The sequence below is a fragment of the Setaria italica genome, chromosome I, assembly GCF_000263155.2.
Source record: "Setaria italica strain Yugu1 chromosome I, Setaria_italica_v2.0, whole genome shotgun sequence".
In the NCBI taxonomy this organism is placed as follows: Eukaryota; Viridiplantae; Streptophyta; class Magnoliopsida; order Poales; family Poaceae; genus Setaria; species Setaria italica.
Window position 1 is genome coordinate 33,596,533 of NC_028450.1, and position 21,807 is coordinate 33,618,339.

A 21,807-nucleotide genomic window follows, 5' to 3' on the forward strand; every position below is an offset into this window, starting at 1 on the left:
AACAAATCAAGCTAGATCAATTAAAAAAAATCAAATTATTAAAATCGATTTGAGACCGAACCATTCCCAGGTTTAATTAATTGGACAGAGTAAATTAAGGCAAAGATTAGCTTAGGTAAATACCTTGGCAGTACTTGATCATCCCAATTTATCTGCGAAGGCTGCAAGCGTCCCTCTTCGAGCATACGGAAATCTCGATCATTCATGACATTTTGTGTAAGAGGTGGTACAACGCCGTAGTCTGCGGCGGCGGGGTGCAGAGTTAGCCACGGTGGCCCGTCGAGGCCGACCGCCGCTGCTGCGAGTACAAGCAACCGCCGCAGCCCGTCGACGACGCCGAGCGCTGCGGCTGGGAGCGGAGGCAACCGCGGCTCGTCGAGGCCGACCGCCGCGGCAGCGAGAATAGGTAGCATGTCCACGCCGAGCGCCGCGGCTGGGAGCGGAAGCAACCGCGGCCGGTCGAGGCCGACCGCTGCGGCAGCGAGCAACGGTGCGAGGCCATCGACGTCGAGCGGTGGGAATCCCGGCGGCACGTTGACGCCGAGAACCGCGGCATGTAGTAGACCGCCGCCGCCATGGTTAGGGTTGGTGTTGGGCCGTGCGAGGACGAGCACAGCAGGTCGGAGGATATGCAGAAGTTGAGGCCGCCATTGGAGTAAGACTCTGAAGACGTTGAGGATGCCTCTCCATTCCTCCCCCAATCCGTGCGCGAGGTGGCGCTGCTCCACGTCGGCGTTCAGGAGCGCCGGGAAGGCACGTCTCCCGATGGTGACCACGAACAGACGACGCACGCCGGCCCGGTCGAATCCGACGAAGACCTCCAGGGTGCCGTCCTCGCGGAGGAACCAGGCCGACGCCGCCCGCGCCGTGCCGTGGCGGTCGAGCACCACGACGGCGAGCTCGCCCGTCCCGTCGTGGCGGACGAAGAGGGTGCTAACGAGACGGGCGATGCCCTGCCGGTCCAGTACGCGGAGAGATAGCTCAATGGTTCCTCCTTGGTGGAGGAACGCCTCGGCGATGAGCCTCGGCCTCCCTTGGCTGTCGATAAACACCAGGCGGGCTGCCATGGTGAGTTGTTGGAGCTTTGGTGTTGGAATTTTGAGGGGCGGCCGGGTGTTGGTTATATAGGGCCCCACATGCCTGCCTCGTGGCTGGAGAAGTCCGGTGCGGCGGTTATTTCGACGCCCACGACGATCCATGCCCCACCCTCTGCGTGCCCGATTGTGGACAATTGGTCGACCGCTAGGGTGGGCCTGCAGCAACCTCGCCCGCCTCGCCGACCTCGCCTCGGTCGCCGACGCCCTGGAGTTCGTGCGCGAAGAGATTCTTCCGATCCTGTACGCCTACCCCTCCGACCCGGAGCTGCTTCAGTTTCTGACCGACGCGGGGTTCCTGGCTGCTTCAGTTTCTGACCGACGCGGGTGTTGGCTCGGCGTTCCATTGCTTCTTCTCTTCCTGACTCCCCATCGCCTTCGCCTGCCGCCGGCGGCCGACCAGTTCACCTTCGACGGCTTCGCCGGCGCGAACCTCACGCTCGACGGCACGGCCGCGGTCACCGCGGACGGCCTCCTCATGCTGACGAACGGCACGACCCTGCTCAAGGGCCACGCCCTCTACCCTTCCCCTCTGCGGTTCCACCACGGCGCGGCGGGCGGCGGCGGCGCCGTGATGCGGTCCTTCTCGGCCGCCTACGTGTTCGGCATCGCCAACGAATACGCCGACCTGAGCAGCCCCGGTCTGGCCTTCGTCGTGGCCAGGAGCACGGACTTCTCGACGGCGCTGCAGAGCCCGTACATGGGCCTGGCCAACGCGGCCAACAACAGCAACGCCACCAACCACTTCCTGGCCGTCGAGCTCGATACCATCGTCAACGCCGAGTTCGGGGACATGAGCGACAACCACGTCGGGGTCAACGTGAACGGCCTCGTGTCCCAGGTCGCCAGCGAGAAGACTTCCCTCCTGCGTCTGCGTGGCGTTTCTCACCACGACCGCCCCAGCCTCCCCATCGCCTGTTTCGTTGCCGCACTGGGCTTCCGCCCCCTTGCCTGTCTCGCGAGGCCCTCGACACGACCACACGACGCGGCCCGATGAACAGTAGGAGGAGCGTATTGGACCTGGACGCAAGCGGCAAGTTCGTTTCGTTTTTCGTGAGGCCGATCCGTCCGTACAAGAAATCATCTTCAAAAAGTGCGTTTCGTTTTTTTCGTGTTGGACCCGGTTACTATAACTCCTCGCACATATAATCCAGCCGCCCCCCCCCCCCCCCCCCAAAAAAAAAAAAAACTCCCCACGTCGGTAGAAGCGCCGCGGCCCGCCACCGTGATGTGGATGATGGAAATAGGGTCGCTGTTGCGCCGCCTCGCCATCATGATGTGGAACGTGGGGTCGCTGTTGCGCCGCCTGGCCACTGGTGGCGGCCGCGGCCACGAGCCGATCCCGCGGTGGGAGGAGGAGCGCGAGGCGATGCGCGCCGCCGCCAAGGGCTTCAAGAAGGCTGCTTTCTCTCACGTCCACGCCAAAAACTGTACGTTAGATGTTGTGAATCGTGATCAATCTCAATCGATCGGTTTCTAGCCAATCTATACGGCGGTTATCACTTCAGCATTGCTCAAACATAAATCATGATGTGATGGTGATGGTGATGGTGATGCAGGGAGAGAGGCCGCACTGGCGTTCGACGAGCAGGCTGCCTGTGACCTCAAGGTTTGTTCAGACCCCATCCATATGAACACATGATATTACTCGATCTGTTACAAAACAAACTTATTTATTTTTGGTCGAATTTAAATAAAAAAAAGTTTATGATCTATCTGGTGGAAATAGTTTGATGCTATAGATACTTCTACATTTTTCTATAGACTTTACCAATGTTAAAAGAAAAGAAGTTTGATATAGGACAAACCTAAATCGACTATAATTTGGAATGGAGAAATCCCTTACCAATTTGTCGCTGCGACTTGCAGTTAGGTGATGAGCTGAGTGCAGCATCTGCACTTCTCCATTCCGCTAAATGCTACGTTTGGATCCATGATGAAGGTACGTACGTCACGTACATAACGCCTTCTCCGAGTCTAGTGCTGTTGGTTTGTGTGTACTGACGCACCCTTGGTCGATATTGCACAGACCAGGGTGCAATTTCTGCCACGAAATTTGCATTGGACAAGGCCGTCGCGTTGTCTGTCAAGACAAATGATCTGGAAATTGCTGCTATGAGTTGTGAGGAACTGGCAGAGTTGTATGTGGAGCAGCGGGAGTTACAGACCGCCCTGGATTTCTACGAAAAGGCCGCAGATTATTATGGTAGTGATCGTCATAGCTGGAAATGCAGATTCGAAGCTAATCGGCTCAGGTATCTCTTGGACAACCAAGAGACTTATCGTCGGTCATCTGAGCCTAATTGTCGCTCACAATTGTACGAGGTGTTTGCTACTGGTATAATGTAACACTCCTTAGTTGTATAGTAAAATTATCGGTACACCAGCCAATTGCACAAGAGCACGTGACTAGGTTTATTTATCGTTTCTCAAAAATATTTCGTGAGGGTTTGATTAATGTCTGTAGGACATTAACCGAAGAAGACCTTCAGGGAATTGATCTCCTGGATCCCCTTTAATCCCTTATAATCCAGGATTAACCGAACAAATATGCGGTAACTAACCAGCACATCAGGAGGTGTTGCAAGGAGGTGTTGCAAGCCTCGACGTTTGCACCCTATCCCACGTGTCGCTCCTCTTGGAGTGACTCGGGCGATATCCGACACCCCATCCTCTGTCTTCTCGCCTCACCGCTGCCCAAGCGGGCTGCCGGAAGCCAGGCTGCCGCAAGCACGCTAGCCGAGGATAAACAGTCTTTGATACCAGCTATTGTAGTTGTGGCCGCCACGATCACTGGCGACGCGACGTGAGAAGATGAGATTGGATTGGAGAGGGGAATAGGAACCAAGAGAGGAAGGTTTCCTCTTTACATGTTTGTATTAGCTGTTCGATAATAGATTCGGTTACAAATTACAAGTTCTGGTACTTCCTCAATACAACAGAGACGACGGCCTCCGCGTTGCCCCGCTCGACCGCCCGCTCCTACCGCCACCACCCCTTCCCTCCCCTCGCTGCCGCCGGAGCGGTCGGCCGGAAGCCCGCGCCGGCCTCCAGGATGGCGGTGGCGGGGCCTCACTGCCTAGGCTCGGCGGATCTGGGCGGGCGTGGCCGTCAAATCCACCAGTGGAGGCTCATCGGCGTGGGAGGCGTCCCGCGGCGCTGGAGCTTGTCGGGCCTAAGATCCGGCACGGCGCCGGCCGGATCCAATGGTTGTGGCGCGGACGGCGGCGGTAGTGACAGCAGCGCAATCGGCGACGTGCGGAAGGAAACAGCGGTGGCGCAAGGGGGAAGTAGCCGCGTGCGCCCTGAGGAAGCGGCGGCGGCGCGGGGCAGGAGCAGCCGCGCGCCCCCAAGAGAAAGCGGCGGCGGCGTGGGGAACGAGCAGCGCGCACGCGAGCGGGACGAGCGGCGGCACGCGTGAGTGCACAGGGAGGAGCGGCGGTGTGATGCAGGCTCAAGCGGCGGCGGAGGGCTTGCCTCACGCTGGGCTGCGCAGAGGCCGTGAGCGGCGCGTGCGACGACGGCAGCGGGAGGCTCTCCGGCGGCCAGCTCCAGCGAGCTGTGCGGGCTTCCAGTGCCCCCACGGCCCGGATCCGGTAGGCCTTGGCCTAGAGGAGGCCACTCGAGTGAGGGCGCTGAGGAGGCGCGCAGCAGGAGCATGCCGACCAAGCTGAATGGCGGCACGAGGAGCAGGCCACGGGTGAGACCTCGGCAGATCTGGCCGGGGATGCTACGGCAACAGTGGTGTCGTTGCGGTGGTGCGAGGATCTACACCGGTGGTGGTGGGGAGCCATTGTCGCGGGAAGCTTTGTGTCTGCACACATGGTACAACTGAGATTCCGACGGCGGCAAGGTGGAGGTGAAGTAATTGGAGTAGCTCGGTGGTACCATGTCACCCCTGACGGCAAAACAAGTCCGGATCCTTGGTGTGGAGTCCCGCGACGGAAGTGGCGATGCCCCCGTTCGCTTTAAGGTGATGTGTCCGAGGAGTGGTGTGCGGCGGTGGATGTGGCGAGGCCCCCACGCGTTTCGAGTTGTCTTGAAGGGCTAGAATCCGGTGAGTGTTTTGATTGTTTGGTGTGTACAGTGTGGCAGCGGTGCTTCGGCGTTGGGTCTTGTAGAGCGGTGGCCTTTTTGGTATGGTGCAGTGTGCTCCTCCTTTGACTTCTGCTTATAATAAGCCATGGACTGGGAGATCGACGACCATGTATGTGACCTGAGGATGACAGCGGCATGGTGGAGAAGCCCTCGTAGCTACATGGCTTGCAGCGGACTACGGTGGTCAGTCCTACGTGGTAACGGCTGGTTCGGCGTGGGATATTGTCGGGACGACGGCGCTGGCGATAAGGGCTACTTGTCAGCTTTTTCTGCTGGGTGGTGGTGGTGTGGCGTGGTGGTTGTTGCCCAGGCGTTAGCGTTGCGTGTCTTGCGTCGATGGCTCAATCCGACCGATCATAGAGTTCTTCTTTGTTTTTGTTTTGAGTTGAGTCGTCTGTTGGGAGCTATTTTGGTAGCTTTGTTGTTGTACCCAGTTTGGGATATTTCTTCCTTTTGATATAACTAACTCTCCAACTTCGTTTCAATATAACAGAGACCCTCTCATCTTACTGCCAACGGTGGCCCACACCCTCACGCCCAACGCACGCGCTACAGCTAGCACATAGCTACACCTTTGATTTATCGTTGGCGCCTCCTTAAGTACCCGCCGCCTCCTCTGCTTTAGTACCATTCAGTCCGGGCGCCACACGGGGTTCACTGGGTGGGGCCATCGTGTTTGGGTGCCCCTTTCGAGGCCATGGTGGCGGTGGCTCATTTCCGGCGCCCTCGCGGGCAGACCCACCTTGCCGGCGACCTCTGGTTTTGCTGCGGTCCTCTTGGACCGCGGTGGCCGCACGCCTGTGGTTAGCTCGCCGCGGCTGCGTCATCCAGCGGTCGGCGGCCCATTGCAGACGGCCGCTCGTAGCGAAGAGAAGAAGCTGTTGGTGCTTATGGGTCGGATGAATTCGCGCTTCATGTGGCTGCTGATTCGTTCGCATACTTTGGGCCTGAGACAAACGAGATGAGCAGAGGTGTTTCTAGGCTGATCGACGGTTGCACAAGAAACAAAAAAGTTTGATCGCACATGCTGTGCTGCTAACCGACGGCGAACCCTGGATTAAATTCAAAGAATCCACTGAAGTACTCAAACAAACAAAAAAGTGATTCGTGTGGCCAAATTGATCGCACATCGGAGGCCGGCATACACAATTCAGCCTGGCATTCGCACATGAATCCCACATTTAGCTGCTGAAGGAGGCATGCGGCAGTTGAGCTCTCGCGCGGAGCGGAACACGAATGATCTGCCGTTGATTGACAATGCAAGTGACAGGAACTCGGCGATGCCTTCCTTATCTTTCAGAGTAATTTCTCCACCACGCGAGAGCATGTATATGTACCAAGAGACATTATACCAAGATACTACATACTACTGAACTTTGTTCGACTGCTGAAGTAACAAACGTACGGCTCCAAATTAGCAGCAGGCCAAGCAGCTTTGCCGTGCGTGATTGATCCTAGTCAGGATGAGAGAGGAAGTGCAGCAGATTCGCCATCTCCGGGAACATGCGAGTCGGGCGGTAGTCTTCGTTGAGGCAGACGACGGTGGCCATCGCTTCTAACACGAGCTGCAAATGCCATGTATATAAGCGTTCTCGCGTGCATTAGGAAATGTTTTTGCATTGCGACTATGACCGGCCGGTGGTCGCCACTCATGTACTATACGCCGACGTACCTGACGCTCCGGCAGCGTTGCAATCAAGTGCTCCATGAGCATCCGCACGCCCTTGATTCGGACGATCCTCACCATGACCACGAACTTGGCGCCGCGCTGAAGAATATAGTACCAAGCATGCATATCATGCAACGGCGTGGTAAGTAAAAAACACGAATGGAATTGAAAAAGGCAGTACCTTTAGAGGCGCGAAGTACTTGACGTTGAGCTCGGAGAGCGCCATGGCACGGCCGGTGCGCGCGATGGAGCCGGTGCAGACGCCGAGGCTTGCAATCATCTCCTGACGAGCTGGTTGGTTACCATGGATCAAGGTTCGAAATGAATAATGAGCAAAAATTTAACTCATCAAGCTTGTGATTCCGTAGACCATCTGTTCATATGCTGTTGATGATCGAGGGTACGTGCTAGTACCAGACCTGTCTCGATGTAACCAGCATATATGGCATTGTTGACGACCTCGTACTTGTCGAGCTCGCAGTCGCGGACCGTCATCTCCAACTCGAAAAACTTGCCCGGCCTTTAGTTTCCACCAAAGATCGAAGTAAGACACGAGCACGTACAAATGTTGAATGCTCTGCAGGGAGAAATAATGTGACGATATAACCTTGGCAATCTCGTGTCCTGGATGATGTTCTTGGTGCAGATGACTTGAGAGGGACGAGGGGTAGTAGGAGCATCGAGTTGCAGTGCCCGGCTGCTCGGGCGTGATTCGCCGATGCGACCAGCGGTGGCGGGGAGGCCGGAGCGAGGCCAAGCCGCTCTCGCTGCTCCGGCGCTCGCCGGCGGTTGTTTGGTCTTCGAAACCGGCGGATTGAAACGCTGCTGCGCGCAGAATTCCATTGCGCTGCGCTGCCCGTCTTCCGAACCTCGACCAGCTCTCTTATACAGACCGTCGCGCTCGCGCCTTGACAGCTGCTGCTGCTGCCACGCCAAGCATGCGCGTGGCTCTGCTGTGTGGGCGTGTGGCACACGAAGATGTCGTGTCAGAGCAGATACTTCCACGGCCGTACCTAGAAGGAGCAGGAAGCCAGGAACTGCATAGATTCTGCACAAGGTCGAGGCGTGCGGATCGGAAATTGTTTCTAATTTGATTTTTTTTAAAGAATAGACCATCCTATCTGCATCTATGGCTGGCACGCTCGGAATCTATCGAAGGCAGCAAGAGCTCAGGCTAGGATGCATACGTGCGTGCGCACTCTCTTTCAGCCGTGGCAGCCAATAATCGTCAGTTACAAGACTTGGATATATGTAAGGATGAGGCTTTGCGTCCTTTTTTCCTGGACGGTATCATCACACTCCAGGAGCTAGTAGTAGCAGCTGCGAAAATCGGAGTAGAATATCAGAGGCCTATCCGGCCCCGGCTTCGATTAGGTGCTTTTCTTGTAGCAGGTCGTCAGTTGAGCTTTGAAATGACCGACAAATTTCTTTCCCGTTGGGAAAATATATTTTTTCTTTTCAGTTGCAACGCGGCGAACCGATTGCATGGCGGCCGGGCCGTACATTATCGAGATGAGATAGAAATCCCGGGCTGGCCGGACCGAATCGTATTACCAAAAGGCCCAGATGACGACAGCCCGATGAACGACATCTCGCAGTTGTGATGTCCACGAAAAGGAGTACGTACGTGCATTCATTAGTTGGGCTAGCTCGTCGTTCGCTGTACAAGGTCTCACAGTCAACAGCTGCTCCAAATTAAAAGCAGGTCGGGGGTTAGGGGTGTTTGGATACGAGGTGTTAAAATTTAACAGTGTCATATCGGATGTTCGGATACTAATTAGAAGAATTAAATATGAGCTAATTATAAAACTAATTGCAGAACCCTATACTAATTTGCGAGACGAATCTATTAAGCCTAATTAATCCATCATTAGCAAATGGTTACGGTAACACCATATTGTCAAATCATGAACTAATTAGGCTTAATAGATTCGTCTCGCGAATTACACTCTATCTGTGCAATTAGTTTTGTAATTAGGCTATATTTAATACTCCTAATTAGCATCCAAACATCCGATGTGACGGGTGTCAAACTTTAACACCTTGTTGACAAACAACCCTAAGCAGATGACGGTTAAAATTCGCGGTCCAACCGTCAAACAACCTCGCGCCTTTCCACCCATCTTGTACCTAGGCTGCAAGAATTAACCGAGCAATTGATCTCCCCAGAATCGGCTGCTAAATCGATCGCACATCACCGGCCATGCGTTTCAGCCTTGGCACGGATCGCGTACGTCGTGTCGTAATGTCGTGCGACGTCGACTCTCACCTGCTAATTAAGGAAACATGGCCGCCAGGGACACACAGACGCCAGACAGTGGCAGTTCTTTTCTTTTGCTGGCGATCACCGGGAAACGAAGCAGAGCCTTCCGGCCGGGCTTCTACACGCACGACATCGATCACCGCGAGCACGTACATACGTACAGAGATACGTACGATCGCTCATTCGGCTATGGGGTTTTAGTTTTAAAGTTTTAGATTTTTTTAGTCATAACTCATACGCTGGATGCTGGAGTTAACAGCAGTTGAGCACGCACGCACCAAGAACTAGATACGCTGTATACCACGACGACGTACGTCGATCGGCTTGTTGCCATCAAGTACTCCATGGTAACTACTAGGACGAGAAGAAGCTCAGCAACTTGGACGCCACCTCCGGGAACATGCGCGTCGGGCGGTAGTCTTTGTTGAGGCAGACCACGGTGGCCGTTGCTTCCAGGACGAGCTGCATGGCGTCGCTCTTCCACAGTTAATACGCCTCGGTTCATGATCGTTAGTCATCATAACAGCATAGCAGATATATACCTTGCGTTCCGGCAGCGTCTCGACAAAGTGGTCGACGAACATCCGCGCGCCCTTGATTTGGACGACTCTCACCAGAACAACGAACCTGGCGCCGCGCTGAAGAATCGAATGATAAAAGAGAGGTAAATAACCCGAACAGATTAACATTGGCAAACACCTGGATGAGCTGATGACGCAAGTAGATCGATCGGCATCCATCTACCATGCGTCCTCGCTTGCGTACCTTTAGAGGCGCGAAGTACTTGAGGTTCAGCTCGGAGAGTGCCATCGCTCTACCCGTGCTTGCGATAGAGCATCTGCTGATGCCAAGCCTCGAAGCAAGCTCTTCCCGAGCTGATGGTACAGTATCACCGAGCGCGTTTATAGAAAGTGTATGTAAAACCCATACTGCTTAGTCCAATAACATCTATACTATCCCTACCATTTACGGTTTAATTACCTTTGTCGATGTACTCCGCGTACACAGCATTGTTGACGACCCCGTACATGTCAAGCTCGCAGTCACGGACCATCATCTCCACCGGGAAATACTTGTCCCCCCTGTGTGTATCGCGTTAACGTTCGATCCCAGAAAGCGAACACTACTACAGAAGAACGGCACGACGACCGGGAACAGGGGGAGAACCTCAGCTTCTTCGTGCCCTGATCGATGCTGATGGCGCAGCCGCAGCAGATGGTCTCGAGGGGCCGGGACTTTGGGTTTGGGGCAGCGATCCGCGGAGCCCGCCACGGCCGGGCACGGAGGACGGCGAGGTGGCTGGAGCGAGGCCGAGCTCCAAAGCTGATCGCTGTTGGCGGTGGTTGGTTGGTGTTCGGATGCAGCCGACAGCAGCGAACCCGCATGCCGAGCTCCATTATTGCGGGGATGGCTAGCGCCTGCCCCTGTGCTTTTATGCACAGCGCGCGTATGCTATCACTAGCTTTTGCCCCCATGTGAAGCATGCGCACAGCAAACCTGACTAGTGAGCTGAATTGTTTAAATGAGTACAGAATATACCTATACTAATGTTATTAGTCTCGTCTCAAATTGCATTTCTACGTTCACAGCTTTCCATATGCATCTAAATACATATTATACCTAGATACATATTATTCGTGCTACGCACCGCTGCACTTGCACGTACTCCATCGCGCGCGGACCTCACATAGGACTAGGAGCCTTGAGAGTGATGGAGCCTCCTGAGCAACGCACGCCGCCCAGTACCTCGCCGGCTGGAGACAACCACCACCCCTCGCACACAGATGTTCCCCACCTTTCGCCGCCGACGGCCAGTCACCTCCACCTACATCCTCCCTCCAAAGCCTACCACAGCTCGCCAGCCTCTTCGCACGCCGCGGAAGAGGCACTGGACCTACTCTACTGCGCAGACTCTGAAGAAGACAGCCCGTGCTCTCGTCGCTTCAATGAGCGGGCACTGAAGACGGAGAAGGCGCAGCAAGTAGCATTAAAGACGGAGAAGGTGCTGCAAGCGGAGGAAGAGGTGAGAAGGAATTTGGGAATATTTCTCTCGGACTTCTCCTTGCAAAACTAGGCTCTCAAAAAGATTGACAAGCTGAGAAGGGGTTTTCTATGGAAGGGTTCTGATAATGCACGAGTTCACTATCTTGTGAGATGGAAAAAGGCTGTGCTGCCTAAAAGCAAGGGTGGACTTAGGATCCTGGACCTGGACACTTTCAGTCGAGCATTAGATTATGGTGGTTATGGTATGAATGGAATGAACCGGACAGGTCTTAGGTAGAAACTACAACGCCCTGCAGCAACATAGATCGACAGCTAATCAGAGCAAGCACAGTTGTGACCGTTGGAGATGGAACACGTGCAAAGTTTTGGCAGTGCAGCTGGCTCAATGGTAGAACACCGATGGACATAGCACCTAACCTTTTCAAGCTTGCTTGGAGGAAAAATCGATTGGTGCAGGAAGATGTAACTAATCACAATTGGACAAGAGGACTATGGTGTATGAACTCGGTTGAAGAAATGATTCAGTTCATCGCATTATGGGACTTGGTTCAAAATGTTCAGCTAAATAGTGAGGAGGATAGCATCTGATGAAAATGGACATCAACTGGTGCATACACTTTAAAGTCTACGTACATGGCACAATTACAAGGAACGTACTCATCCTTTCAAGCCATGAATATATGGAGAGCCCACGCAGAAGGAAAGCAGAAGTTCTTTGCATGGCTGCTAGTTCAGAGCAAAATCCTCACAGCAGATAAACTCATGGCAAGGAACTAGCCATGCTCACCAATTTGTGCTTTTTGTGATCAAGCTCCAGAAACAGCGTCTCATCTATGTCTACAATGCTCCTATGCAAAAGAAGTATGGCTTCTGGTTGCCAATTGGACAGGCGCTGATGCAACAATGGAGCAAGGGGATGAGGAGGACATTAAAGAATGGTGTAACAGATCTCTAGCCAAGCTGAATGGCAAGCGATGATGATCCATTGCAACAATCATGATGTACAAAACGTGGCATATATGGAAGTAAAGAAACCGAGGAGTCTTCGACAACAAATCTCTTCGCCCTGACCAAGTTCTCGGTTTGATTCAAGATGACATCAATACACGCCGGCAAGCATGTGGGAATCCTTTGTTAGGAGATGAGCTCCTTGTATCTTAATGTTGTTTGCCTATCTTTATGTTCTAGTGTTCGAGAGAGACCATCTCATTTATGTAATTGACAACTATCTGTAATATGGAACCTCTTTTCCTCTTAAATGCAAGGCAGCGCTCCTGTCAACATTTTCAAAACGAAACATAGTAAAAACTATGAATATAAGAATGATAAAACGACCTAGGACGTACCCCTCCAATTCTAAATAAAAGTCCATTATGCAAGGACATCAATCTTGATAGTGTCAATTTATATGAATTTGTAGCTATGACTGATCAAATTGAAAAAATTATTTGCTCTTGACAAATCTTGATTGGGTTGCATTTGGGATCGGAGGCAGTAGTTGCAAGCATATCAAAGCTAGAATGTTGTAAAGGTACTTCGCGAGACAAATCTAAACAAATCATCGTCAGCTTTTAAATATGTATGCATCCATGACCAAAGTTCAAACCACGGACCATTCGTTCCTAAAGAAAAAAAATCTAGTAGTACCAAATGGTAATGGTAACAGAACTGCGTCACTAAACCAGAGGGGCATATAAGAAAATTGGGTAGAATTCAAAACAGGTCTATGAAAAAAATTTGAAGTTGGTAGGAGAGGAAGGGACATTACAATACATCAACGGGAAAGAATATAGCTTTCACTCAAGAACCATAAAGAACCATGAATTCATTATATAATTGTGAGGCTTTACAGATTATCCAGATGAAAATTATCTTCAAGCTACAGAAGCCAAAAGGGGGCTCGTAGAGGTAAAGAAAACTCCATGGAATTTGCATCCAAAATGGAATTCTTCACTCATCACATTACACAACAATTTGGTGCTGATTCAAGCATCTCAGGAGACCTGTAACATTGTGGAAACCATAAATAGTCAGATAGGGGATGCACAACCAATGTATACCATACATCTTATGCAAGAATGAATTTGGATGAGATTAAGAAAAGAATGAATAAGATACCATAAGGCAAACCATCTACTCTATGAATATAGTGCAGAAGCATGCAAATTCTAGTTATAATACAACACAGATGAAACTCAAGCTAAGCTAAAATTTCTCAAAAAATACAAAAATTTTATTTCGCGAATGGCCACCTAATCTACTACAAGACAGCGGCTCTACTGTTCAAATGTTACACTGGAAAATGACTGCTCAAACATTAAAGTGCAATTGATGTTCAACTATAATCGTCTGAACTACCAATATTCAACTTGTCATGTGCTTCATGACTTGTTCAGTCAAGCAAACTGTTCTTATTGAGCATTAATTGAGCATTACTGGGTGATGTTCTTTCACCAGTCACCACCACCACTAATTGAGCATTAGTACAGTCAAGCAAAAGAATATTTCATATTTAAAAGCAACGGCAAAACCATACATCCACCTACTGATGGAAAAAAATGCCAACTTAATCTATAAGACAGCTATTTTCAATTTCAAACAAACAGTAAACTGGAGAAGACAGTTTCTCTCTTTCAAACACATGAAAGTGAAATCTATGTTCAACTACGATAATCCAGTTTATTTGCATCACCCAGCTTTCTAGGAGCTACAGAATTTGCTCATATGGCCCAATTATCACCACAGGGCAATGCCAATAGTTATACAATTAAAAATTGGCTAACAAAATTTCATATTTGCAAAGGCAGATGACTAAGAATTAGCACCTACTGAGGATACAGGATAAAAAGAAAGTCAAATTACATAACTGTGAATGATCAGAGCAACATTGAATTCTTCATAAGATTCTTTTTAACCACAGGTCTTTCTTATATTTCAAACTATTTGTTTTTTTTTCACGGTCCACTTCTTCAGAGACAACCAAAAAAAAAAAGAACTGCAGAGGCATGCATATATCTAGAGAAAGTCTAGGAACAATATTTTTGCTTGACCAAACCAACATGTTGTTGGAACATTATTGGATCCATAAAATGCATGCTGGGCCATGTTTTCAAACAGAAAAAAAAAACCAGAAGCCTTTTTGATTATAGACTTTGATCGGCATGAACATGCATATAGACATTAATGGCAGAATGGTTTGCTGGAAAAATATGAAAAACTCACAGCTGCCCCAACTTGCTCAGATCCAGATCAGGTACAATATCTTGGACAAGATCACTGGGGGGCTGACCACATTCTTGCATATTTTGCATGATGTCAAAAATCTTAGTCATGTTCTCAGGATCATTTTCATAGACCTCAATAAGCTTCACCATGAGTCCGAGCTGATTGTTGTAACGCTCATATTCTTCTTTGCTTATTGTACCTTTGTTATCCTCCAGCCATTTTGGATATTTTTCCACAATGTCTTTCATGGGCTCATGAAGAATCTCCTTGGACAAAAGTTGCTGCATCATTGTTTCAACAATAGAGTCCATATCCTGTGGATGATAAAAGAAAATCATTAGTTCAAGTGTACAGGCGCAAGTGAAAAATGGAGTAAATCAGAAAACCACAGGTTTCGTACTCGTAGCTGAAGAAAACTTAATGCCATGTTTTATGGTCAAAGAATTTCATAAACGGAGTGTCAAGTGGATCAACAAGCGGAGCGTATCAAACAGTCAATGAGCTTTAACTAGATTGGGTGGGGTTTTATGAAACATTATGACCATAAAATCTGGGATCAGTAGCAATGGCCAACTAGTCAAGAAAAATGTGGTTTTCAGGAACCATGGCCACAAATATATGTTCTTGTGAAATTATTACTCTGTAAATTAATTATGCTTTAACATCAAACAGTAGTATGAGATAAAAATAAGTGAAGTATATAATAGTTCAGTCAAATCAAATGCACTTCTTTTAGTACAAGTAACAGAAACTGGAGGGTAACTACCTATCAAGTATGAATACCAAACTGCCGATGTGCAGCTAACAGATTCATTTGCCCATTACACTCCCCAATTCGTCAAACGCCTGACTAAGTAAAGAGTCTTATAAGAAACCTACTGCTGCTGTGCTGCTGCTCCGAAACAAAACCTCTTTCCTTCCATAGGTATAAAGTAAAGAGTCTTATAAGAAAGCTAAAGCCGTATCAGCGTACCAGTCATCAGTAATGCCCACCCCTAACGTCCATGCCTACCAAGTCTCAATTCATCCATAGGACTTCAACATAGCAAAAAAAATTAGCAGGATAGGGAAAACGAGCATCCTTATTCCATAAATTGTCTATGCTCCAATATCAAAAGTAGCCTGACAACCTTTCAATGAAATGTCAATGTGAAATATCCAATGGTTCAGTAATATGAAATGTTCTTTCTTGTATCAAGGAACAAACTATATGATGTTATCCTGAATGAAACAACTATTCAGCAATTGTGCCTGCGATAGTGCGATGGAGCAGTAGGTATTCCATTGAACAGGCAGGCTAAAGCGATGGTACCTGCGCCCCTGCGAACTCCTCGAACTGCTTGACGAACTCCTCCATCATGGCATCGTCGTCCAGTGACGGGACACCGCCGGTGGCCGTCTCGAGCCCACGCACCGCCTCCCGCGTCTCGCGCGTAAGCTTCTCGAGCGCCTCCGACGCGCACGCGCCCCTCGGCAGCGGGGGAGGCTTCGCCCCGCGCCGCTTCGGCGCCTTGGGGTCCGGCAGCCCTAGCCCCAGCCCCAGCACCGGCCCCTTGGCACCCGACCCCGACGCCGACGCGGAGGCCTCGCTGCCGCTGCTGCACGGGGAGACAGACGCCGAGTCAGTGATTTGCGCAAACACCTAGCTGAAGGTGCTATTGACTGCGAGGGGAAGGACCAGAGGCGGTACCTTTTGGGAGCGGCGGAGGCGGAGAGATCGAGGCTGGTGAAGTCGTCGAGCGCGCTGTCTAGGAGCTGATCGAGGTCGTCGCCCCCGTCAGCGGCCGTGGCGGCGGCGGCGGAGCTGGAGTTGGAGGAGGCCATCGCCGGAAGCTCCGCTGCGCCTCAGAAGCCGCGACGGCGGCCGTGCTCCTAGATTTGGGGCTGGGGCGGCGGCAGCAGCAGGCGTGTGAGAATTGGGTTGGGATGATGGGGGTTTGGGCGTGCGTGAAGGGGAAGAAGAGAACACGGCCGGCAGGCGGCAGCCGGCTCGATTCCTTTTCTGGTCGGCAGGTAAGGACGGGGGCGCTCGCAGCCGTCGGATCGTGATCCTTGGAGTCAATTAGCAACCGATCCAACGGCGGCTGTAGACACTTGACACGGAACAAACTGCCGGTGCCGGGCACGGGTGAAGGTGAAATCAAATTCGGCGAACACCCGCTTTGAGAGCGTCCCCAAGTCCCACAACTCTGAATCTTACTCGCAACAAACTACTCTATTTTTGTGGTGTTTAAAAGAGAAGAAAACTACTCCCTTCGTCCCGTCCCAGATTATAAGTCATTCCAAGAATCTTGGAGAGTCAAAGCATCTTAAGTTTGACCAAAATTATAGAAAAAATATAAAGATTTATGACATCAAATAGATATACTATGAAAATATAATTGATAAAGAATCTAATGATACTTAGTTGACATCATAAATGTTATTATATTATCATATAAATTTGGTCAAACTCGAGATGCTTTGACTCTTCAAAATTCTTAGAATGACTTACAATTTGAAACGGAACGGATGGAGTACAGGACTATATTCGTTGAGCTGTTGTTGGGTTTTTCATGTTTCCTCCCCTGTGGATTTACCCGCAGGGTGCTTGCCATTGAACAGTTATCGATTCAGTTTAACTTGGGACAGCAGCAAGCATCAGCATCCGGCACTCAATCAAATGCTTGATGCTTCTGACTTCAGACACGCACGACGACACCACATGACCTTGGAAACAAATGGACACCACTGGCAGATGCAAGATGCAGGGAGCACAGCAAGGTAAAAAAAAAAGAGTAAGCGTCCCAGTTTTATTAACCATACTGAACAGGAAAGAGGCCCTCTTGCTTACAAACTACAGTTGCAAGAGGGTAAGCCAGCCACCGATCATTATCTCAGCGGCAAAGAACACGAACAAAAAAGGAAAAAAAAACAATGACAGGCATGAAAGAATGAGCCACCCGGTGTGTCCAACTCTACAAAATTGCCGCCGCACGAACCACAGTTATTTTCACGACTTCTGGATCAATCATCGTATTTTCGGTTTCGTCACAGTGAGCGCTTCCTCCATCTCACCAGGGAATTGAGGAACCCCATCACCTACGTCAAGCAAACTCAGATTAGAATCACCAGACAAGATCACTAGACTGAATGGAACCAACAGGGTACAAGGAAAAACTGAAGAGGTCATGAGAAGAGAGATTTACTTCAGATGGGTCTCTCAGCGAGTAGAAGGCTTCAGTGTCCTTGGGCACCTGCGAAACTAGTATTCCGTATCCACAGTTCCGCTCTCGAAGTACCTGAGGCGAGACACCGAAGATTCAGAGATTAGACGCCTTTAGAATGAGTGAGATGTGCAACCACAGAAGTTCCTTCAGAAGATGTAGCAACCTTGAATGCGTCTTCGTCTGTTCGATCATCTCCGATGTAGATAGGAATCACATTTTCAGAGTCGTTTAAGCCGAGTGATTGAAGCAGGAACTCCACGGCCTTTCCCTTGTCCCAGTCAATCACTGGACGAACCTCTAAAACCTGAAGAATTGTGAAAGATTTATGTTAAATCTTGGAAGAACTATCACGATTTGTGCCAGACCTAGTAAAATAGTCTAGTCTCCTACCATTCGTCCATTGGTTACTTTGAGACGAGGAAAGGCCTCCAAGACTTCGTTTACGAGTCGTGCAACAACCTGCCAGTCCTGAAAACAACCGCACAAAACTGTCAGATAAATTGGCCAGTACTTACTCCTAAAGTTCTTGGAAGAACTGTCAGAGTATAAAACAAGAAAAGAGGCAAGAGCGCCTAAAGTTTGAGGTGCAAATGTTCACCTTCTCTGCTACATTGCGGTAATGTACAGATACGCAGAATTTGTTGTTCTCAATACTAGCACCTTCAATTCCACTTATGACCTCCAAGAGGGACTTGGAAACCTGTTGCAGAAATGTGTCTCAGTAATATATCACCCATCAAGAACAGTTACAGAATTGCACACAAATCAAATAGAGATAGTGCCATCATTTTTATGGATAAGTTTGTACTGTCCATTTGAAGTAAGCAACGTACTTTGTTAGCTGCAGTAGTTATAAAAGAAACACACCTCATCAATCATAGGAAGGAACTCGCAAGCAGGTTGGAAGAGATTGGCTTCTTTGCACTGCAAGTAGAATTCAAGGGATTGATAAGTATTATGCACAGAACTGTATGCTAATAATAACAGAATAGAATTCAGTGCTATTAGCAAGAAGGCCTCACCTTTTCAGTATTATGTTCTGCTACAGATGTCACTATGTCCATACCATGACTTCCAGCGTAGTATAGTTCCTTCAGTTTTACGAATTCAAACACCTGCATGGAGTGAGAAACAAAAGCAGATGTCAGACGATATATAACTTGCATATGACTAGGATTTTGATACTAGCACAGTAAGATACACAAACATATCATCGATACCTTCTTGCGTGACCTTCCGCTGACAATTGCAGTAGGGAAGGACTTTGCGACATTTCTCACAGCAGCTCTCATCTGAATAGTAGGTTTACGGACAGAGTATTAGTAATTTTTTAATGATCAAGTAATGCTATTTAAGTACTTGGAACAGGTTATTCTAATTTACCACTGGGGACATGAATGCTTTGTCGGGATCGTCCACTATAGGAGACAGGGTACCATCATAGTCCAAAAACACAGCAATCTTCTTGCCCTGTGCATTGGCTACTATCTGCTTGAAGGACGTCAGAGCAGAAGGGCATTTTGACTGCAACATAAGATAGCCATTAGTACATTTTGCATCCATCTCTAAAGGAAGTAGGCCACTCAAAAGTCAAAACTGCATATGTAACTTACCATCCATGAACTGTAAACAGGATCTTCGTCAAGTGAATTGCCCTGGCCGAAGGCGAGATTGTGTTTCTTGCGCGGTGATGAGGATTTCATTGCATCCAGCAGGCCATTGACAAGGACCTCTTCGATCTTACGCCTACTGGCGCTCACGTTCATGCTGGGACTGGAGCAGCCTCCGGACATGACTGAAAACTGCATCATATTTGAGGCCAAGCTTCCTAACAGTGGGGGGCTTATCGACAACGGATCGGTGATGACAGGTGAGCTGGTGCTCATATCCATTGGGGATGAATCAAGAAAGGGAACAGTGGTCAAGTGTTGTCTCTTTCTCTGAACTGAATTCAGCCTACTGTTTTGTCGATGAAAAACCACTTCTTGAGCGTTTTCTTGTCACTGCAGGTGTGGAGGCAGTTCATCAACAGCAGAATACCTGAGAACTGATCAGAGAACAAAAGATAAGTGCATCTCTTATATGAGAAATGAAAAGGTGGCTTAGGATATGTCGTGTACCTTCTCATGTTCAGAACAAGGAAACATCTATATCAGGAATCCGGATTGCTTCATAGGGATGGCCATAAAATCCAGCTCTGTTGCAATTTGATATTCAGAAAGCTCCACTGCACCAGTCAAGAAAGAAAAATATGAGTAGAATATTTGCAAAACAAAAATTGTGATCATTAGCAAAGTTAACATAATTTACAACTACTCCCTTCTCCTTTATTTGTGGTCAAAGTATAATGATATAGGAACGTGTTCTTGATGGAAAATATATGTTTTATGAGACTTCATTTACGTGGATCAGTGGTTAAAGTTTCAAAAGGTCGACTATACACACATTTTAGGACAAGAGAGAAAGGAGTTAGCATAATGACATGTTCGCCTAATCACTGTGGCCATGTGTGCTTGGGCCCATAGCTATGTTAATGTCTTGATGAGTGTTCTGACCTAGAGACATGGTAGGTAAACCTAACACTATTTTCAGTACGCAATTTAACCGATGCTACCAACCTTGAAAGAGCAGTTGCGTCGCTATAGTTAAGTTGCGATAGAAAGCATATACTATAAGAACGTCAGCTGTATGTTCGAATAAGATGTGATGTAAGCACAAGAACGTCATGCTACGGATCTTTTATCGAGAAAATGTCATCTTGGAAATCTTGAGAGAAAATGTTTCACGAATTACTTTCAGGATATTAGGTGAGAACGTTGACATTGATTTATTTCAAAGAGAACAGGTGCACGGAAGAATGACTTTATCATGACAAATTTAAGAGGTCAAGAAGAATACTCCACTAGACTGTGGGGATGGAATAGGAACGAACAGGTCAAGAGAAGGGGAATGACCGAGTACATGCTATGAATGCAGTCAGGCAGAAGCAGAACAATAGCAGCTCCCACGAGGGGAATGGCAGATTCAGTAGGAAGGTGTCCTAACTTTGATCCAAGAACTGTTCTGTACCTCTTACAAGTTCTAACCATGAGATGCTTCTAAAGGAAATTTCAGATTTGGCACATTTTTGCAGCATTTCACTTATTTTCTACGGACCTACATACATAAAAACCATCAATCAATTGAAACAAAGTAGCCCCACAAGCAGAAAAGAAAGCATCTCTTGTTTTCCAGGAAGGGACACTGAAGTTTAGTCGATACACTTTTGTGCCCAAATTTTGCAGAAGCAGAACATGAATGAACTCCAAAACAAGTTCTGAGGAAAGGATTGCACACCAAAAGGAAATAAGGAAGATGACCAAAAGATGCACACCTTAATACGATGGAGGGCTTGGAATGAACACGAGATGCGTGAGCCAATTCACCGAGTGGGGAGGGAGAGGAAGAATGGAGGAGAGGAGAATGGCGTCGGCCGTCGATTCAAGGGCTATATATAGAGGAGCGGGGAGAAGAAATCTTTGGAGAATTCAATGACGCCTGCATATTTTGTTACGGGATATTTGTTAGGAACCCTAGGTTGGAGTCCACACAATTTTGCGTGCCCCTGGTGTAGAATAACTCTTTAGCATTAGATGGTTTTATTATGTCGGATTCCTTTTGAGACTTGACAATGTAACGTCTCACTTGCTAAATGTTGACGTCTGAAGCATGGCCATGGTGGCTAGATGCACTCTTTAATTAATATAACTATTATTTGTGGACTATATATGTTTATTTTTATATTGCACCGTATTTGCTTAATAAAAAGATATCAGAAAGAAGTCAAAGGAAAACCGTGGTATTAAATATGTATATGTCGTTTAAATGTTCCCCTTAAACCGAATAAGCTATATGATGACATAACAAAATTGCAGGTCACACAAATCCCATGCCCGTATGAATCCGCGTAGGTACCAACCTACATGCTATGTTTTTTATGTGGGGCCGAGCGTTCATACTATTTTTTAGATCTACAAGCTACACTAACATTTCTTATATAAATAAAACAAGGAATTGAACATTCTACTGCATCTTCAATCTTTAGTTACATCTATCATGAAAAATACGCACTAAGACTTCTGTCTTAAAACTGATCAGAATACAATAATTCATTGCAAGGAAAAACACACAGAACACATGAAAGTAGAGAAGGAATGAGCCGGAACTATACCACTTCTTTTATCAAACCATATTACGAGCCATTGA

At 48.7% G+C, this 21,807-nt stretch overlaps 4 protein-coding genes across 6 annotated transcripts; all 4 read right to left on the reverse strand.

The window, feature by feature from the left end:
- Positions 1 to 6,241: 6,241 nt before the first annotated feature.
- On the reverse strand, positions 6,242 to 8,631 carry LOC101784096. Its single transcript, XM_004955064.3, has 5 exons — positions 7,469 to 8,631; positions 7,281 to 7,381; positions 7,043 to 7,152; positions 6,865 to 6,960; positions 6,242 to 6,757 (listed from the first exon to the last, which is right to left on the reverse strand). Exons 1-5 carry the CDS (start codon positions 7,975 to 7,977, stop codon positions 6,647 to 6,649), a joined length of 927 nt encoding a protein of 308 aa, XP_004955121.2. The 5' UTR covers positions 7,978 to 8,631; the 3' UTR covers positions 6,242 to 6,646.
- A 548-nt stretch (positions 8,632 to 9,179) lies between these two features.
- Positions 9,180 to 10,514, reverse strand: LOC101784507 (acyl-acyl carrier protein thioesterase ATL4, chloroplastic). Its single transcript, XM_004955065.3, has 5 exons — positions 10,292 to 10,514; positions 10,106 to 10,206; positions 9,890 to 9,999; positions 9,667 to 9,762; positions 9,180 to 9,586 (listed from the first exon to the last, which is right to left on the reverse strand). The coding sequence occupies exons 1-5, from the start codon at positions 10,507 to 10,509 to the stop codon at positions 9,479 to 9,481; spliced, it is 633 nt and encodes a 210-aa protein (XP_004955122.2). The 5' UTR covers positions 10,510 to 10,514; the 3' UTR covers positions 9,180 to 9,478.
- A 2,308-nt stretch (positions 10,515 to 12,822) lies between these two features.
- LOC101759235 (peroxisome biogenesis protein 19-1) lies at positions 12,823 to 16,330 on the reverse strand. 2 transcript variants are annotated; one of them, XM_004953309.3, is made up of 4 exons: positions 16,044 to 16,330; positions 15,666 to 15,948; positions 14,351 to 14,667; positions 12,823 to 13,131 (listed from the first exon to the last, which is right to left on the reverse strand). In XM_004953309.3, the coding sequence occupies exons 1-4, from the start codon at positions 16,175 to 16,177 to the stop codon at positions 13,086 to 13,088; spliced, it is 780 nt and encodes a 259-aa protein (XP_004953366.1). In that variant the 5' UTR covers positions 16,178 to 16,330; the 3' UTR covers positions 12,823 to 13,085. The 2 variants fall into 2 exon arrangements, with proteins under 2 accessions (XP_004953366.1, XP_004953365.1); XM_004953308.2 differs by having other exon boundaries at positions 15,666 to 15,951; positions 16,044 to 16,329.
- A 787-nt stretch (positions 16,331 to 17,117) lies between these two features.
- On the reverse strand, positions 17,118 to 21,107 carry LOC101760189 (probable trehalose-phosphate phosphatase 1). Of its 2 annotated transcripts, none has more exons than XM_012843140.3 (12): positions 20,936 to 21,107; positions 19,683 to 19,789; positions 19,176 to 19,602; positions 18,946 to 19,086; positions 18,783 to 18,854; positions 18,585 to 18,677; positions 18,430 to 18,486; positions 18,161 to 18,262; positions 17,953 to 18,030; positions 17,726 to 17,866; positions 17,542 to 17,634; positions 17,118 to 17,434 (listed from the first exon to the last, which is right to left on the reverse strand). In XM_012843140.3, the coding sequence occupies exons 3-12, from the start codon at positions 19,452 to 19,454 to the stop codon at positions 17,384 to 17,386; spliced, it is 1,107 nt and encodes a 368-aa protein (XP_012698594.1). In that variant the 5' UTR covers positions 19,455 to 19,602; positions 19,683 to 19,789; positions 20,936 to 21,107; the 3' UTR covers positions 17,118 to 17,383. The 2 variants fall into 2 exon arrangements, with proteins under 2 accessions (XP_012698594.1, XP_012698592.1); XM_012843138.3 differs by having other exon boundaries at positions 19,176 to 19,609.
- Positions 21,108 to 21,807: the final 700 nt, after the last annotated feature.

Excerpts from the sequence above, each read along its gene's own strand:
- LOC101784096 (XM_004955064.3), bottom strand. The coding sequence starts at position 7,977 with ATGGTCTATTCTTTAAAAAAAATCAAATTAGAAACAATTTCCGATCCG. Across the intron at positions 7,153-7,280 it reads TGCTGGTTACATCGAGACAG|CTCGTCAGGAGATGATTGCA; the intron begins GTCTGGTACTAG and ends GTAACCAACCAG. Across the intron at positions 6,758-6,864 it reads CAACGCTGCCGGAGCGTCAG|CTCGTGTTAGAAGCGATGGC; the intron begins GTACGTCGGCGT and ends TGGCATTTGCAG.
- LOC101784507 (XM_004955065.3), bottom strand. The coding sequence starts at position 10,509 with ATGCGGGTTCGCTGCTGTCGGCTGCATCCGAACACCAACCAACCACCG. Across the intron at positions 10,207-10,291 it reads CAGGGCACGAAGAAGCTGAG|GGGGGACAAGTATTTCCCGG; the intron begins GTTCTCCCCCTG and ends CGATACACACAG. Across the intron at positions 9,763-9,889 it reads AGTACTTCGCGCCTCTAAAG|CGCGGCGCCAGGTTCGTTGT; the intron begins GTACGCAAGCGA and ends TCGATTCTTCAG.
- LOC101759235 (XM_004953308.2), bottom strand. The coding sequence starts at position 16,177 with ATGGCCTCCTCCAACTCCAGCTCCGCCGCCGCCGCCACGGCCGCTGAC. Across the intron at positions 14,668-15,665 it reads AGGAGTTCGCAGGGGCGCAG|GATATGGACTCTATTGTTGA; the intron begins GTACCATCGCTT and ends TATCATCCACAG. Across the intron at positions 13,132-14,350 it reads CTGAGCAAGTTGGGGCAGCT|GTCTCCTGAGATGCTTGAAT; the intron begins GTGAGTTTTTCA and ends ACAATGTTACAG.
- LOC101760189 (XM_012843140.3), bottom strand. The coding sequence starts at position 19,454 with ATGGATATGAGCACCAGCTCACCTGTCATCACCGATCCGTTGTCGATA. Across the intron at positions 18,263-18,429 it reads TCCTTCCTATGATTGATGAG|GTTTCCAAGTCCCTCTTGGA; the intron begins GTGTGTTTCTTT and ends TTTCTGCAACAG. Across the intron at positions 17,867-17,952 it reads AAGTAACCAATGGACGAATG|GTTTTAGAGGTTCGTCCAGT; the intron begins GTAGGAGACTAG and ends ACAATTCTTCAG.